We start from the raw sequence: 17,547 nt of genomic DNA on the forward strand, positions 1-17,547 counted from the left end.
TCCAGAACATCTTATTAGTACTAGAAGCCATAGGCAAGCTGTCACTCTTCCTTCTCCACAAGTACCTAGTGGTCTCTATCTGGAAAACATTCCCTGTCTCAATCTACTTCTAGTGCCCCAACTTCTTTCCAACCCACATCTTTCTTTTGAGAGATATTTTTGTTTCCAGAATGTAACTGGCAATAGGATGGTTACATGAAACAACATGTAAAAAAATAAGTTTTTAAAGATTATCTTCACTTTTTAAATAATAGTCTTTAAAAAAAGTGTAAGGAACAAATTTATTCTGATTTTATAATTCCCTTCTACCTGTTGTACTGCCTTCATTTTTTACCTTCTATTACTCTTTCAGTCAAGGTAGATTTTTAAAACCATGGATGTTTTAGCCATTTGAAGACATGCTAAAACTAATATGTAATCAGAAGATAATATCAATGAGTCCTAATGATTTCCCTGCTCTCATTTTGTTCATTTAAAATAAGTATGGTTTAGAAAGAAATCATAGGAATGACATAAAAATGAACATCATGCTTCCCAGAGAATACATATATTTTACATTATCATTTGTCTTCTTTATTATTTTGCAGATAGCATTATGAATTCTAGCAGTAATCTGGACAACTTCTAAATGTTTCCATAGAAAATTTATCAACATATTCATTATTTGAATCCCCAAATTCCCAGGGTAATTTTGACTTTAAAATACAAATTACTGCATATTTATTTATTTAATCTATTTTTGGCTCTGATATTACTCATTAAAATTTAAAATTTCATCATATTTTTTAAGCTATATTTTCCTATTGGTTGTAAAGATGACTTTTTTAAAAACAACTCTGTTAACTTCACAAAATAATATTTGTTTCACTCTATACAATTAATAAGAAAAATTCTTTAGACCACAAATCATTGTATTTATTCTCTGACAGAAGTAAACATAAATTTTAAGAATAGCCAGTGCTACTGATCAAAATGTAGTCTAATGAAAGTTATCTGCATATCAAACAGATATAATTGAAGATAAGGACATATTTTTAAGACAATTAGGTTTAATTTTCATACCCCTTCAATGTTTGACTCAAAAGAAATAAATTCTTTGCCAAATTTTACCATAGCAAGTGTGATATTTTCCTTTTCTATTGCCAAATCATATTTGAATTTTTAATAAAACTAATTGATTAAATGAATTTGCATCCATTATCCTTAATCTAACTATAGAATCACAATAAAATATAAAACAGATTAGTGACTTATTCTGTATTGATAATAACAAAACACCCTATACTGGGTAATTTGTAATAACAGAAAGTATTGCTTACTGTTCCGGAGGCTGGAAGTCCGAGATCATGGGATCAGTAGGTTTGATGTCTGGTGAGGTACATTTCCTACTCATAAATAATAACTTCTGGCTGTATCCTCTAATGGCAGAAGGACAAAAATCTCCCTTGGGCCTTTTTTGTGAAGGCAGTTACACCACTCATGAGGACAGCACCCTTAGGACTTAACAACCATCCAAATAATCCACCTCTTAATACCACCACACAGGAACTAGGTGTCCATATAAAATTTTGTGCAAGAACACATTCAGACCACATCAATTAGAAACAAATAGTTTCATATACAATAAGCACTTAACTGAAGAGGTAGCTAAACAATTAATTAGATTCTTAACAGTATCAAACAAAGAATTCCACTAGTATAAGATGTTTCAGTCAAAATTTTCATTAATTGGAATGACCTTTCCAATAAAACAAAAAGTTTGTATTTACATTGAAAACTTTTAATTCACTCACGTACAGAGAAAATAGAGGAAAATTCTTTAATATTTGAAAATTTGTAGAAGGAAAAAAAAAGTATAGCCTAGGTCAACATTTTAGGAACCCAGCACAAAGCCTTTGATTTGTATGCAGCATCTAAAGTTTTTCCTTGTAGCAATGCATTTGTCATGAGTACACTGGAAATGTCATTGCAAGTTGTAACAACACTCAAGGTGGTAGTTATCTCAGAGAAGACCAAAGTAAAAATACTGACAGTCATATTTTAAAAGTATGTTTCATTTACATCAAAGTCATAAAAATGCCACAAAACTTTGTAAATAATTATGCCTATTTTCATATGATAGTACAATTAAAACACACACACACACACACAACTTTCTACATTCTGATGAAAGTGGAATGCAGCATTAACATTTACAAAACAGCACTCTAGGAGGAAAGCAACACCCAGTTGGTAGCAAAGATGCAAAACTGATGTTCATTTTGGATGGCCTTTTGTGAGGCTCATTTCATTGCTATCTAAATTAAACAACAAAAACCAACAATGGAACTTACCTTCTTGAACTGCTTGAAAAGGGTTGTTGCCATCAACAAATGTCACTGAAAATGTGATTTTCTCAGTCTGTAAGATTTCCTCATTCTGGTTTAGGTCACCAACTGCTGTGCGAAACACCTCATCATCCTTTTTGGCAGATTCATCAAAAATTGCTCCTAGAAAGAAGTGAGTGTTACCATTAAACAATAACATAAATACTCTGCCATGACCTCTGGAAATATGCCACAGAGACTTATGTATTTGAATAACATACACGTTCACGTAAAGCATGCACTTTATTTATGGCTGGAACACACTGTACAGAAGCAGCATGATAACTGAGCAGGAACACAGTCACTTCTTCCACATGGAAATGATGAATAGTACATCAAAGTGTTATTGTAGGTACAGCCGGGGGAGGACAATATAATAGGTACAAAAGCATTTTGCAGGACAGGCTAATGCATGGAATGTCTTACATCCCAAGATCTTTAGGAATTCATAGTTTGAAGAATGCATTTGTGAATAATAGGAGGTAAAATCAAGAAAAACTTTGAAGGCCCATTTACAGAGCACACAGGAATCAAAACTATAATCTGAATTCCTTTTTCTTTTCATTTTATTTCTTTCTCCCCTTGTGGCCCCCCTCTGCTCCACTTTTTGAACAGGGGTTTTATTACCTTGTATAGTGATAAACTCATTGATATTTATAGAACATTTAGGGACATGAATCTGTGAACTGAGGGGAAGGAGAAATGTTTCCTAAAGAGCTAATGTTAAGTCCTAGGGAATAGCAAGGACATTTTTCATACACATACAACAATGATACTGATGAGCACTATAGCTAACCTTTACTAGGTGCTTGGTTATCCACATCACATTGGTTAAACATAATGGTTCTAAGTGCAGATTGATTGATTTCATATTCTATTCTGTCACTCATTAAGTCTATGACCTTGTGTGAGCTATTCAAATTCTAAGCCCCACATTCATCCTCTGTAAAAATCTAAGAAAACTAATATCTATCTGTAAAGATCATTACACGTACTAAGTGCAAACTGTAAATAACTCATTGAAATTAAATAGGTAATTTCTCAATAAATGTTATCTGTGTCTTCTTTTTAATAAAATAATGAATCTGGAGGACATGATACCAAATGAAATAGACCAGACACAGGAAGAAAAATACTTACACAATCCCACTTGTTGGTGGAATCTAAAAAGTCAAACTCATAGATGCAGACAGAAAAATAATAGTGGCTAGTGAGGAGATGGGGAGATGCAGGTCAAAGGGAACAAATTTGCAGTTATGTAGAATAAGCAAGTCTACAGCTGTAATGTGCAGCATGAGTACAATAATTAATGTTGTATGCTGAAAAAAATGCTTAGAGAGTATATTTTAGATGCTCTTACACACATACACACATAGAATTTAACTGTAAAAAGTTCAGTATATGTATGTGAATATAAAAATATCAAGGCCTATACCTCAAATATATACAACAAAATAAGAAAATGTACAGATAATTCAGAATGCTTAAAAATTTCCATTAATTTTTAATAATGCGGTAGCTCATTTGATCCTTAAAATAATTATGTAATATCTATGTCAATATACTACTTACTAGAGTCATGGAAATTTTCAGTGCAAGAAATGCCACATGCCAAATGAAATAAATGTCCCACAACAAGGGCCAGAGCATTAGCCTACTTCACTCCAATGATCTTGCTCTAAATCACTATGGGATACAGTCTTTCAGGATTGTACCTATAGGGATTTATGTATTTTTTTTTTATGCACAGCTTGAACTTATTGCAAACCTGAGGAACTCTTTACCATCTGACCATGCATGGTTTCCTTGTATTATTAACTTTCAATTCTAAGCAAGCACACATTTTTAAATTATTCATCTTTTACTTATAAACATCTGACCAATAAGTAAAAGATATATATCCAGGGTAAATAACATGACAAAGAAATGACTGTGTATACCTATCCAAATTTATATCCATATATACAAAATATGTTTTTTACTATTATATTAATTTTTTGTAATATTTTGTTTTAGTTGGACACAATACCTTTTATTTTTATGTGGTGCTGAGGATCGAACCCAGTGCCCCACACATGCGAGGTGAGCGCTCTACCACTAAGCCACAACCCTAGCCCCTATTATATTCATATTATAAGCAATTATAAAAAAGTGTATACAAAAATAGCATATTTTGTATGTATAAATATGATACAGCTATTATATGTATACATACATAGGGACAGACTATATAGGCATGTGCAAATGTATACACAATATATATTTATAATTTACACAGATACATATCTACCTATCACACAGACACTTCACACCAACAATTTTGTTGATATTATACATTTAGAAGCTCCAAGCTATCCAGGGAAATACATATCAAGATATCATGTTACTAAATGCATGAATCAATGCATGATAAAGCAAGGCTGAAATTCTCAGGCTCAATGAGGACAGCAGGTTACACTTAACCTCTCCACCCTGAGATGACCTTACCATGCAAAGGTGATTTCTAAGACACATACTGTGTGAAACTAACTTTCTTTTATCACCATGGTTTTATATTTGCATGCATTATAATAATACTTTGGCTTGCCATCTCTCACTATTGCCTTCTGTTTTCTATATATTTAAATATACTGTCCTTGGCTACACCTGTGAGAGAATGGAATGCATAATTTCTTAATTGACATATAAATAGAGTGCTTCCAAATTACATGATATATTTACTAGCCAGAATATTAATATGTTAGTAATATAATCAGATGGATAAATTGACAGGTTTTTTATGTAACATGTCATTTCTGACACAGATAGGATTATAGTTTTGAGACTAAGATTTTATAAAAATATTTAGACAATATGTTAGATTTTCTATCATGCTGAGTTAAATCATTTTGTGTAGACTCATTTTAATATGTGATAATTCTTACACAAATAGAGATTAGTCATTACATTGAAATTTAATAGTATCTGAGTAAGATACACAAACCCTTTTACCAATATGTTAGGAAGTATGATATACATTTCCTATAATTGGACCTGAAGTAAACAATTCATTTTAAACCAGATAACCAAATGTCTATTCAAAGAGAACTGATATGTGTTTATATAGATGTTTCAGCTTGTCCTGGATGCTAAATGGCTCTTTTAGAAGAAGGGTCTGTAATCAACCTTGTTTTATAGCAGGAGGTGTTGGGGACTTCTGGCTGAATATTGGTAATACATTTTTAATGAAAGTATTTTACTATTGTCTGACAGAACGCTTACTATTCCCTTAAACATTAAAACTTGGCTTAATAAATGGCAGAAACCAGCAGAAATGATAGCAAATTAGTCAATTCAGCACTGAATTAAGATATACTGAAAAAATGTACAAAAGAAACAGTTCATCTTTCTGCAAACAGCAAGGAAGCACACAGAAGAAACAGTTCATCTTAGTGCAAACAGCAGAACCCAAGGACAAGAAATCTCAGCCAACATTTCCAATCCCAGTATTTATTTACTTTTTTTCTTTAGCTATGAAATCTCATCTTAAATTTGGCTTTGTCCCAAAAGACAGCCAGCATTCTGAAAACAACCTGGTATGTTTCACAGGAAGCACTTCAGAAATGAAGGGCCTTTCATATTTCATGCACTTCAGCAGGAACACAAATGTCCTCTCTTTACCCTTTGGGTTAACACACACATATTGTCAGTGTACTCCAACATCAGACATCCTAGATTTACTTTTTTGTTTTAAAATATTTTTTTTAGTTGCCAATGGACCTTTATTTTATTTTATTTATATGCAGTACTGAGGATTGAACCCAAGGCCTCACACATGCCAGGCAAGAGCTCTACCATTGAGCCACAATCCAAGCCCCTAGAAATACTTTTAACTCTAACTTTTAACTTTTAACTCCATAGTTTCTCAAATGGAATATTCATAACTCGGTAACTAACATAACAACACAATAGGCAGTTCCTTCCAAGGCATTTTTATTAACATACTTTACTGTCACTTTTATTTTATAATGCTGAGGGAAAAATATCGGGTTAGACTTGTCCAGATGAAATTATTTTTCCATACACCCATGGTATTCAATCAACAAATTATACCCTATATATACTTCCTACTGGCCAAACTGCAGGAAGAATAATTAAGCAATAACACAGGAAAAAAAACAGTAGCTCCAAAATATTACTATTATACCACTTTATAACTAGTTATCTCCCTTATTAGAGATTGGTAGTCTGCTTTTTTCATGGGAGGAGAATAAAATTGTTATCTAATCCTTACAACAAAGATAGTGATACACAGGTGGGTATACATATATGTCTTTAAATGCAAGCTATCATAATTACGTATCTTCTTGTATATTAGAAAGGTCATTAACTATGGGTATGAGTTTGAACTCTTCAATTTATTATATACTCAAAAATATTCATTGAGGACTGGGGTTGTGGTTCAGTGCAGAGAGCTTGCCTAGTATGTGTGAGGCACTGGGTTCAATCCTCAGCACCACACAAAAATAAATAAAAAATAAAATAAAATAAAGGTATTGTGTTCATCTACAACTAAAATATATTTAAGAAAATATTCATTGATTAACCTTTGCTTATATTAATGTATGCATAATTTTATAAAATTGGACTCCTATATTCATATATAAGCAAGTTCCAAGTAAAATTAAAACGAAAGTAGACTTGCAAATGTACTTAAATGTGAATTTATCACAGGCATTATCATGACTCTAGAAGAACCCACTTATTTAGCAAGGTATTAATCATACACTTTATTTTTAGTTTGAACATTTATTTAATTATTTTATGTCATATACATATAATAGGCAATTGGAGGAAACATTGCTTAGCTGGCAAGATAGTAGAGAAAAGAAAATGTCTCCATTGAGCTCATTTTTCCCCTTAAAATATTGATATTTTTATACTTCTTAAAGAAATTTTATCACATCTTTAATAGAATTATTGAAACTATCTACTTACATCATTTTATGTAATTAACATGTCAAATAACTTTTAAATTAATCATTCTAAAAATTGAAAGCAAACAAGTGTCAACATTTCCCTTGCACAATTAATATGCACTGAAAGCCACATTATTTAGAAAGACACATATAAAACAATTGCCCAAAACACTTTTGGTCAGAATTCTCTGTTGAAAATAAAATAAAAGATATTTAACTTTTTTTAAGGCACAAAGTTCACTTCTTTACTCATTTAATTTTGTCTAAATACATAAATTCTTCATGGTAGTTAATTTAAGATGGAAAAAAAACAACAAAATCTTTTCATTTAAAAGTAACATAGTTGCTACATATTTGAATCTTTAATATTCTTTGAAATCAACAGAGTTGATTCATTTTGTGCTTCCTCCCCCTCCCTCCCTCCCTCCCTCCCCCCTTCTCAGATTTTCTGCTTAACATTTTCTGTCTCCATGTATTCATATGCATTCATGCAACAACCCATTCATCTATCCATCTAATCAGTCTTTCCTCAACACACAGAAAAATCATCAGTCAAGCTACTTTGTTCATTAACAAATGATTTGGTGGCAAAACAGTTGAAATTTATTGCATGATGATATGGCTTAAAACTCAAATGTCCCTCAAAAGCTCATGGGCTGAAGACCTGATCCCCAATGTAGCAGTATAGAGAGGCAGAACCTCTGGGAAATTATTTCATCATGGGGACTATTGCCTCATGGAAGGATGAATCAATTGATGTATTAATCAGTAAATGTGCTATTGGGAGGTTTTGGAAACTTCAGGAGGTAGTGCTTACTTGGCGAAAGTAGGTCAGTAGAAGCATCCTTAGAAGGGTGTATTTTGTCACCTGTCCCTTCCTTTCTCTTTTGCTTTCTGCTTCCTGGCCATCAGAAGGTGACAAGATTGCTCTACCACATGCTCCCTGCCATGATGTTCTGCTCAACCACAGGTTCAGATATAATGGAGTCAAGTGATTGTAGACTGACATTTTTCTGAAAATGTGAGCCAAAATAATCCTTTCCTCCTATAAGTTGATTTTCTTGGGTATTCTGTTACAATTACAGAAAACTGTCTAACACACGTTGAAGCAGATCATATCAAAATTAGGATGCTTTGATAATATAATGAAAATTTGGAGTCATATGGTTTTCACAAGCCCATTGTTCAAATGAACTATAGAGATAATATACAAAAACATTCAATTTCTCAAAAATTACAATTTTTAAGCATCTTATCTAAAAGTACACAGCCAAACATTTAAGGGTTAGTAGTGTAGTATATGGTAGTAGTAGTGTAGATTAGGTTTTCTGGTTTCAAGTTTGGAGCTATTTCTTCCATATTATGCTTTCTTCATTTCTACCATATTATGTTTCCTTCAAATCACGTCATACATATGTGTATGTGGTGTGTGTATGTCTATATATACACACACACATATACACATGTATATTAATTGTACATAAATATATTTACACCTATGCACACATATATCTACACATATATTTATATGCAAACATACATACAAATATATTATATATATGCACAAACTCATATATTTAATACCTATTACTACTCTGGTGATTAACATATCAAATTAATTAATTATAAGGCTTAAAAGAGTTAAAATTATGATTCAAAGTAAAATCCTAAGAACAGACAATTCTTATATAAAATTTACTTCCTTTTATTTAGAAGCTTCAAGAATTTTAAAGTAGAAGGTTAAAAGAAATAAAAAAATACAAGTCTTTGTCTATGGGCAATTTATTGGTCACAGTAGGATTTACAATTCTGCAGAGCTATTCAGAATTGTTAAATCATCATATATCCTTACCATTTTAGATGCTACTATCCTCAAGTGGGTTTTTATTTAATTCTAACAATGTACTATGCATGTATACATTAATTTCACTGTGTATAGATATACAAATTGAGAGATTTATAACATTTTTCATCTACACAGGATATTCACACTATTGCCAGTGGAAATTATACATGCATCTCAAATGAAATACAAATAATCACAGACATTTAAATATTGTAAAAATCAAATTTTGCTTTATTTCATCCCCACATTACTTTCAGTTAATATAAAAAGGTTAAGTAGCTTCAATATTCCTAGAAAATAGGAAAAAATAGTGGTATTGTAACAAAAATGAGATTAGAATTTTCTACATTTAGCATCTATTCTTAGGCATACAGACAAGCTACGATTTCAGCGTAATATTACTAAAACGGTGGTCAAGAAATTGCGGACATGTTGCTATATGTCTATATCTTATTGTATATTCACATGCATATATAATAAGCATAGGGTCTTGATTTAATACCTGAGAAGCCATCTTAAATGTTAACTGACATAAGTTTCGCTTTCCTGTACTTCCTCTTACTCAAATCCCCCTACCCCTATTGGTGAGCTACCCCATAACCCTAAGCCAATCCCATGAGGACACCACCCCTTGACTCTGGTAAGCCCCATGTGCCATCTACCCTAAGCCAATCCTATGCTATTCCCTACACACACCTAGTTCTGATGCAAGCACCCTGAGCCTATCCCACAGCTCCACAGCTACAACTTCAAACCTCTACCTCACAAAAGCTCAACACCTGAACATCTAGGGGCCACTCTCCACTCCATAGAGAGATGGCCTTTATTTGTCAGCTTTGATAAATAAACCTTTGTGTGGATCTCTGCCTGGTCTCCGTCCTTCATTTCTCGCTCACCTATCTCTGGCATTCTCACTTTGCTTTCAATAAGAATATTTGATTATACATGCATATGTGTTTATGTGTATATGTGTGTGTGTGTGTGTGTGTGTATATATATATTTATTTATATTAAAATATATATGTAATTTTCTGCTCAGGCAACATTTAATTGCATTAAAATATCTTGCAAGAATTACTTCCATATTTCAAGCATTTTCAGCAATCTTTTCTCATTCCACAGAAAATTTTGTAACATGTTCTATGCTAATATTCTTGCAGGCATTAAGAGGAGTTTTCAGAATTCATTTTCATTTTATCAAGAGACATATTTTTGTCAGTTCAACTTATCTAACCCTTCACTACCACTGTGCCTAGTGAAATAAATCAAAACAATAAAAAACCCTGGGAAAGGAAGTGTTGGATACACATCAAGTGCATGTCAATTAGCAAATATTATTTCAAATTAGAGAATATTGTGCTCTACTGTATTTCCCTTTAGTTAATAATAAATAAAATATTAACAATTGCAATTAATATTTATTATACTAATAAACACTGTACTGAGTGGTGCACAGGCATTATTTCATTCAGTTTTGGTGATAACCCTTAGGGAAAAATAACGTTAGTAACCTTCTCAAGGCCTAAGCTAGGAAGAACTGCAGCAAAGTTTACAGTTCTCAGTTTCTAAGTAAACTTCCTAAAATCTATGAGCTTAAATTAAGCATTATATCCTTTTCAACAAATTTCCTACAATTAAATGATATGTATATTTTTAGTTTCATGATTATTATAAAACTTTTGTAGATTAAAATTATAAACAGGTTTAAATCTCTTTATCGATTTATCATTAGATAATTTTTTATTAGATAGGATGAATTTATAAAAAGTTTCTGAATTTTTCAATGAAAACTAGTTTTATTTTAAATCTGTTGTTGTTGTTATTGTTGTTGTTTTGTTTTTTAGATGTAACAGGTACCACAATGACTTAAGTTACACTAGACTAAAATATTAGTCAGTAATTTAGCCAAAATACTTACATATTCTGCCTCAGATTTTATGTTTAAATATCTTTATAATTATTATCTAATATACACAAAGAACATTAACTGAAACAAATTTCTAGATATCAGGTTAAATGAGAAATTTTTGTATTTATTTCAAAATCATTTTATCAATTCTAATAATATATATATATATATATATATATATATATATATGATATTGTTATAAATACATGCACACACACACATGTGATGTATTCTTCAGTGCTGGATTCAGACATAACCTTTTAATTTTTCAGGAGTTCTTTTTATTCACCTTTGGTGACTAATGATCTTGACACAGTAACAATGCCATAGTCATGGATTTTATATATTTAAGGTCTTTAATTATTTACTTAGGTCCATAATATTCAAATATGACCAGGTACAGAAACTAACAGGTTCATTATCTCCCAAAATCTCATGAGTACTTAGCACTTTGTTCTCAGAGTACAAAGTACATTAAAATATTAACTCCCACTCCACCCTCCATAATTATCTAATTTACAGGCAAGCATCATTCATGTTTTAATGATAGATAATCAAGTTCAAAGAGGATATTGCCAAGATCACCAAGGGAATTATGATGATATAGTGTAGAAAAAAATATAACAAATAGGAGGAAAATTCCACATAGATATCTAAAATGATTATGTATAAGTACTTAAAGGTATATTGTAAGTATATTTTAAGTAATTTATATTTGGCTCAAGTCAGAAACTAACATTTTTAGTATAGCAGACACCTTTAAATCATCAGTTTTCCTCAATATATTAAAATAAACTGTCATAAAATAAGAAAGGCACATCTTGGACCAATAAGCAAAATTTTCAATGACTGTCGCTAGAGGTATTAAGGGAGGGGATTTATGTTTTAATGCGACATTTCCTTACACCATGAACTAAGTCAAATTCATAAAGTGATTTCATTTAAAATAGGCCTTTTCCTCAGCCCTACTGCCCAATAACACTGAAATCACATTTCATTTGGAATTCCTGCATATTTATCTAGTAGCCCAAGCCACATTTAAACTGAGAATACTGTCACCTGAAATATCTGACTATGCGGAAAAATTTCTAGAAATCTCTGGAGAAAAGGAAATGCACGCTGCTTAAGAAACAGATTAGTCAAGTCCTCCACATGGAACATAAAATGAGGCTCATCTTTAGAATCATCATTTCATGTGTGATCACAGACCCTCTCAGAATAACTTATGTATTGTGATGTTAGTTGGTGAGTAAACAATTCAAAGATCATTTCTTTAAATAAGAATGATTTGTTATTTATTAGAGGACCAGATAATAATTTGTTATTTATTAGAGGATCTAGATAATCTATATTTTTCTCTTATAATTTCCTTCTTTTAAATTCTTTTATTTTTCTATTGAATTTGTGAAGAAATCCAGAGCTTTGCATTCTCTGCTGTAGTCCCTTTCACTACATCACATACCTAATTGAAGCAACATCCCAGCAGTGTAAACTTAACTGCTATGGCAAGAACAAAAAGAAGTGGTCTGAGAATAGACACTTTAAACACTGCACAATTCAAACTCTTCTCAAATTGATACACTGCATTAAAAAAATAAAGCAATAAGGTAGATACTTGAAAAGTATGTTCACCAAGAAGAGCTGCAGATATTTTTAGAACTAGAACAGATGTAACATTTTCCTCCTGCAACAATTTACTATATATTTTTAATACCACCTGAAACTTTCATTAAAAAAGTGTGAGAACTGATATATATATATCACTAAAGGTGAAGTTGTATATCAAAGATATACCTGTATATTAGGGGAGGGGTTGTGGCTCAGTGGTAGAGTATTTGCCTAGCATGTTCAAGCCCCTGAGTTTGATCCTCAGCATCACACAAATAAACAAATAAACAAACAAACAAACAAGTAAAGTTATTGTGTCCAACTACCACTAAAAAAAATAAATATTTAAAAAAAGATATGCCTTTATAAAAATGTAGTGTGAATGCTAAGCTCTTAGAAGACTCAAATACACTGAACATGCAAATAATGAAGTTCAGCTTGTCTTCAACATATGTAATTTCATGTCTAATATCAAATATAACTTTTTCTATGTTATCTATCTGAACTTTATCTATCTGAATTGACTTAATTTATAAATAGCTTGAAATTAAGCACTTTAAATCTTCTACAAATTGGGCATGGTTGTACACTTTTGTAACCCAATGACTCCAGAGACAGAAGGAGTGCAGCACATTTGAGACCAACTGGGGCAATTTGCAAGTTCCTGTCTCAAAATAAAAAATGCACAGGACTAGAGTCAGATCTCAGTGATAGAGCATGCCTGAGTTCAATCCCTAATTTTGAAACACACACACACACACACCCCACACGGTTTCATTTCTAAAGAAAACCAATACCTCATGAGGAAAATTTCAAACAGGGAAAAAGTACCTTGCTGATATAAATCACAAACCTATGGTTTCTTTAATTGCAATCATTTGAAATTTTCTTCCTCATTATTTCATGAGCACATTATCAAGCAAAACTGAAAATCTTATTAGATATCTGCTAAAGCTTTTTTCACACGTATTATTCTATTATGTCCTAACCATATACTGAATAAAGAATTATATTAGGGAGCAGCATACAGGTATTGCTAGGGGTTTGTTCTACAAAATACTTCATGAGAAGTGATAAAAGAGGTGTTCTACTATAACTGTAGAATCAACAATCACAAATAGGACATGAGCTTCCTTAGAAATATGGGAATTGGGAATATTTATTAGCTGCAAGAGATTATAAAATGAATTTTATTCTCTCATCTTTCAAGATGTGTGCTATGGTTTACATATGAGATACCCTCAATGACCCTCCTCCAGCCACAACCTATCTGCCTACAGTTACCTCCAAGTTAATCCCTCTCAAAGGATTATTGAACTGATTAGGTTAAGGCTCTCCTAGCCCAATCATTTCACTTCTAAACTTTCTTGCATTGTCTTACACATGAGCTTTTGTGGGGATGACTCTTTGGGTATATATTCTGACATTGCTGAGTGAAACTTTCTCTGTGTGTCCTGTTGCCATGTCCTGAGCTGCATTCCTTTACCACACCCTTCTGCCATGTTGTTCTGCCTCTTAGGTCCAAAGCAAAGGAACTGGTCATCTACAGACTGAGACTTCTGAAACTTTAAGCCTCAAGTAAACTTTTCCTCTTCTGAAACTGTTCTTGTCAGGTCTCTTGGTCACAGAGATGAGAGCACTGAATAAAACAATGTGTAGGGTAATCACAGCCTAACTATGTGTAAATCAAATACTTAGGAAAAATCAGTTTTAAGTATAATTTTAGTAATCTCCTAGACAAAAACAGATTGCAAACATGGCTAAATCTGTGTTTTTGTTTTTGTTTGTTTTGTTGTTGTTGTTTTGTTTTGTTTGCCTCGTAAGTTTTATTCTTAAGAAATGAGCAATGAGGGGCTGGGGATGTGGCTCAAGTGGTAAAGTGCTCGCCTGGCATGCGCGGGGCGCTGGGTTGGATCCTCAGCACCACATAAAAATAAAATAAATATGTTGTGTCCACTGAAAACTGAAAAATAAATATTAAAAATTCTCTCTCTCTCTCTCTCTCTCTCTCTCTTTAGAAAAAAGAAATGAGCAATGATATTTTTAGACTTTAAAATTCATCATCCTCCTTTTACAGATGTGGAGACTACAATCAGAAAAGTAAGACCTGATCACATTTTTAGAAAATAAAAAAGATAGAACTTAAGTCTAGAACTTTATGGATTCAAAAACCTGTTGACTTTATCACAGTAAACTGATTCTACTTTACATGCTTAGTCTATTTCTGAGACAAAGGATTCTGCTTTGGGAATTACATGCAATAAAGGGGGTTGGGAGAGAGAGAGAGAGAGACCATGGAATGCTGTGTCATTTCCTAACAAGTTTCACAAAATGCATGGTATATAGTTTCTATCTTTGGAAGAAAAGAAAAGAAAAGAAAAAAACGCATGGGGAAAAGTTTATAATTTACATGACTCGTGGGCCATATTAGAAGAGGAGACAGAGAAAAAATTGTGGCCTTTTATCAAACACTTGAAAAATATGTAATAAGTTAAAATATGTCCAGTAGGAATACTGTTTTCCAGTAAAAAAAAAGTAAATAAGTTTTTCTTCCTTTAAAAAAACACATAAAATAAATTGACAAGATATATTGTTAAAATTTTGCTTTATTGTTATAAAGATAGATATATGTTAAATTGATCTCATTTATCCATTTTGGTGTTTGCAGATAGCATTCACGATTTACATCAAATCATAATTGCAAAATTGAAAGATCGACATACTTCTGAAGATGTTACCTGTATTTTAAAAATTACTCTCCTTATATCTTCTACTTTTTTAAAGAACTCACCCAAAGCTTCAGGAAACCTGACCTAAGAGGTTGTATCTTTATATGATCACATTTTTAATAAGAATTAAGAAGCTCGGTTTCAAAAAATTTCAGTAATTTATCCCAAGATTCTACTTGTAGCTTAGTGAAACAATGTAAGAAACCTTGTAAAATTCCAATGAGATTTTCAGGGAAACTAAATCGCATCATGACTCACTTCTAGTATGTTTGGTTACTACCCCAAATGATGTATGCCTCTTTGGTCAAGTACCATCTCTTTGTTTTCTGTTTCTTTCTTTTTTTCTTCTTCTACTTTCTGTGAGGAATGCCTAATATACATGTACATGTTCTTGTTTTCCACTCTGTGCCCATCATTTCCAAGTAAGCACATTGAATTAATATTTTCAATTCCATTAGAGAGGGCACCTGCCTTTCCATAAACCCTAACTTTCTATAGAGGATCTTTCTCTCCCTTCAATTCTTTCAACTAGAGATTTATTTTTTCCACACAACAGGCTTTCCTACAATTAAAAAAAAAGGAATTAACATTTCTTTGCTCCTTAATTATAAACCATTACTTCTCCATTACAGAGTAACATAATCTATTCTGAAACCCTTGCCATTTGACTATCCTGCCTTCTAAACTTCTTATCATTGTCTCTAACTATAACCTGGTTAGTTGACCAAATTTATTTAATAACATTGAACCTAGTTCAGAATATTTCTTTCTGTCCTGAGTCTTACCATTATCTTGGATAAATGTTAATGACCAATCTGTGATACTATGACTTGCTCTTAGCTTTCTTGCCCAATATCAACTACATTCATTTAACTTACAGTCATGAATTAGTCCCTGACATAACCTATAGTCACTGTAAATGAGAAATCTTGAAATCCAATATCTTACTCCCTACAGTCTTTCCAGAATCCTAAGGACTTGTGTCATTGTGTCTGTTCTTCAGCAATACAGAGATTTCCAGTTCCCTGATCAGAGTTGATGGAGGTTCCATTTTACAAAATGGTGATAACTGGCAATCAGAGAAGTGAATTAAAAGTTCCCTTTTGGCCAGGCATGGTGGCACATGCCTGTAATCCCAGTGACTCAGGAGGCTGAGGCAGGAGGATCACAAGTTCCAATCTAGCCTCAGCAACTTAGAGAGGTCCTAAGCAACTTAGTGAGACTCTGTCTCAAAAAAATATAATGAGCTGCACATGTGGCTCAGTGATTAAGTGTCCCTCATTAAATCCCTGGTACCAAAAAAAAAAAAAGTTCCCTTTAGTATTTCAGAAGTCTGTTTACAGTGCAAGTAGAGAAGTCAGGTAGGCAATTAACTATGTGGATGTGGAATTTAAGAGAAAGATATGTGAGTTCCAGGCATATATTGGAGAACTATCCAATAAATGGCAATCCCAATGTGGCTTATTATCACAGTAGGAAATGATGCAAGTGAAGAGAACAGGATCAGAAAAACAAATCCAAGAGCCAAGTCTCTTTTAGTTTAGAAGAAGAACTATCAAGGTCCCACATTGATGTTGGAGGAAAACCAAGTAAGAATAGCATCCCAAAAGAAAAAAGCAAAAAAAAAAAAAAAAAAAAAAAATCTTCAAATTTTAGTTGTAGGTGGACACAATACCTTTACTTTATTTATTAATTTTTATGTGGTGCTGAGGATTGAACCCAGTACCTCACACATGCTAGGTAATCACTCAATCACTGAGCCACAATGCAGCTCAAGAGTTCCCTTTTTAAAAATAGGAATGAAAAGTTCTGTGAAAAGCTTGATAGAAAATAAGCCATATGAGGATAGACAAGTATCTTTATTCTGTGTTTGGTAACATGCAAATGTTGATTATTTTAATAAAATCAGTCTCAGTGGAACTGGTGTGAGTAGAAGCCAGATTGAAATGGATTAAAGAGTGAATGAGAGATAAAGAACTGACAACAGTTTCAACACATTTTAAAAAGAATTATCCTAGTGTGATGGTCCTGTGTTTATCTTCCCCCTCTTTAGGCTACAAGTCCAAAAAGACAGTGTTAGTGTTGGAGTTTTCATCATCATTGACATTTCCCATAATCTTTATCTTTTACA

At 32.4% G+C, this 17,547-nt stretch overlaps 1 protein-coding gene across 1 annotated transcript in view; it reads right to left on the minus strand.

The window, feature by feature from the left end:
* The window catches only part of Grid2 (glutamate ionotropic receptor delta type subunit 2), a 1,437,644-nt gene that overhangs the window by 1,177,280 nt on the left and 242,817 nt on the right, over positions 1 to 17,547 (minus strand). The window contains exon 2 of the mRNA XM_046459106.2: positions 2,334 to 2,489. Within this exon, the coding sequence (XP_046315062.1) occupies positions 2,334 to 2,489 (156 nt within the window). The remainder of the gene's footprint in view (positions 1 to 2,333; positions 2,490 to 17,547) is intronic.

Source organism: Marmota monax, unplaced genomic scaffold (genome assembly GCF_021218885.2).
Source record: "Marmota monax isolate L192 unplaced genomic scaffold, Marmota_monax_Labrador192_F-V1.1 WCK01_AAM20220418_F8-fsc00002, whole genome shotgun sequence".
Lineage (NCBI taxonomy): Eukaryota > Metazoa > Chordata > Mammalia > Rodentia > Sciuridae > Marmota > Marmota monax.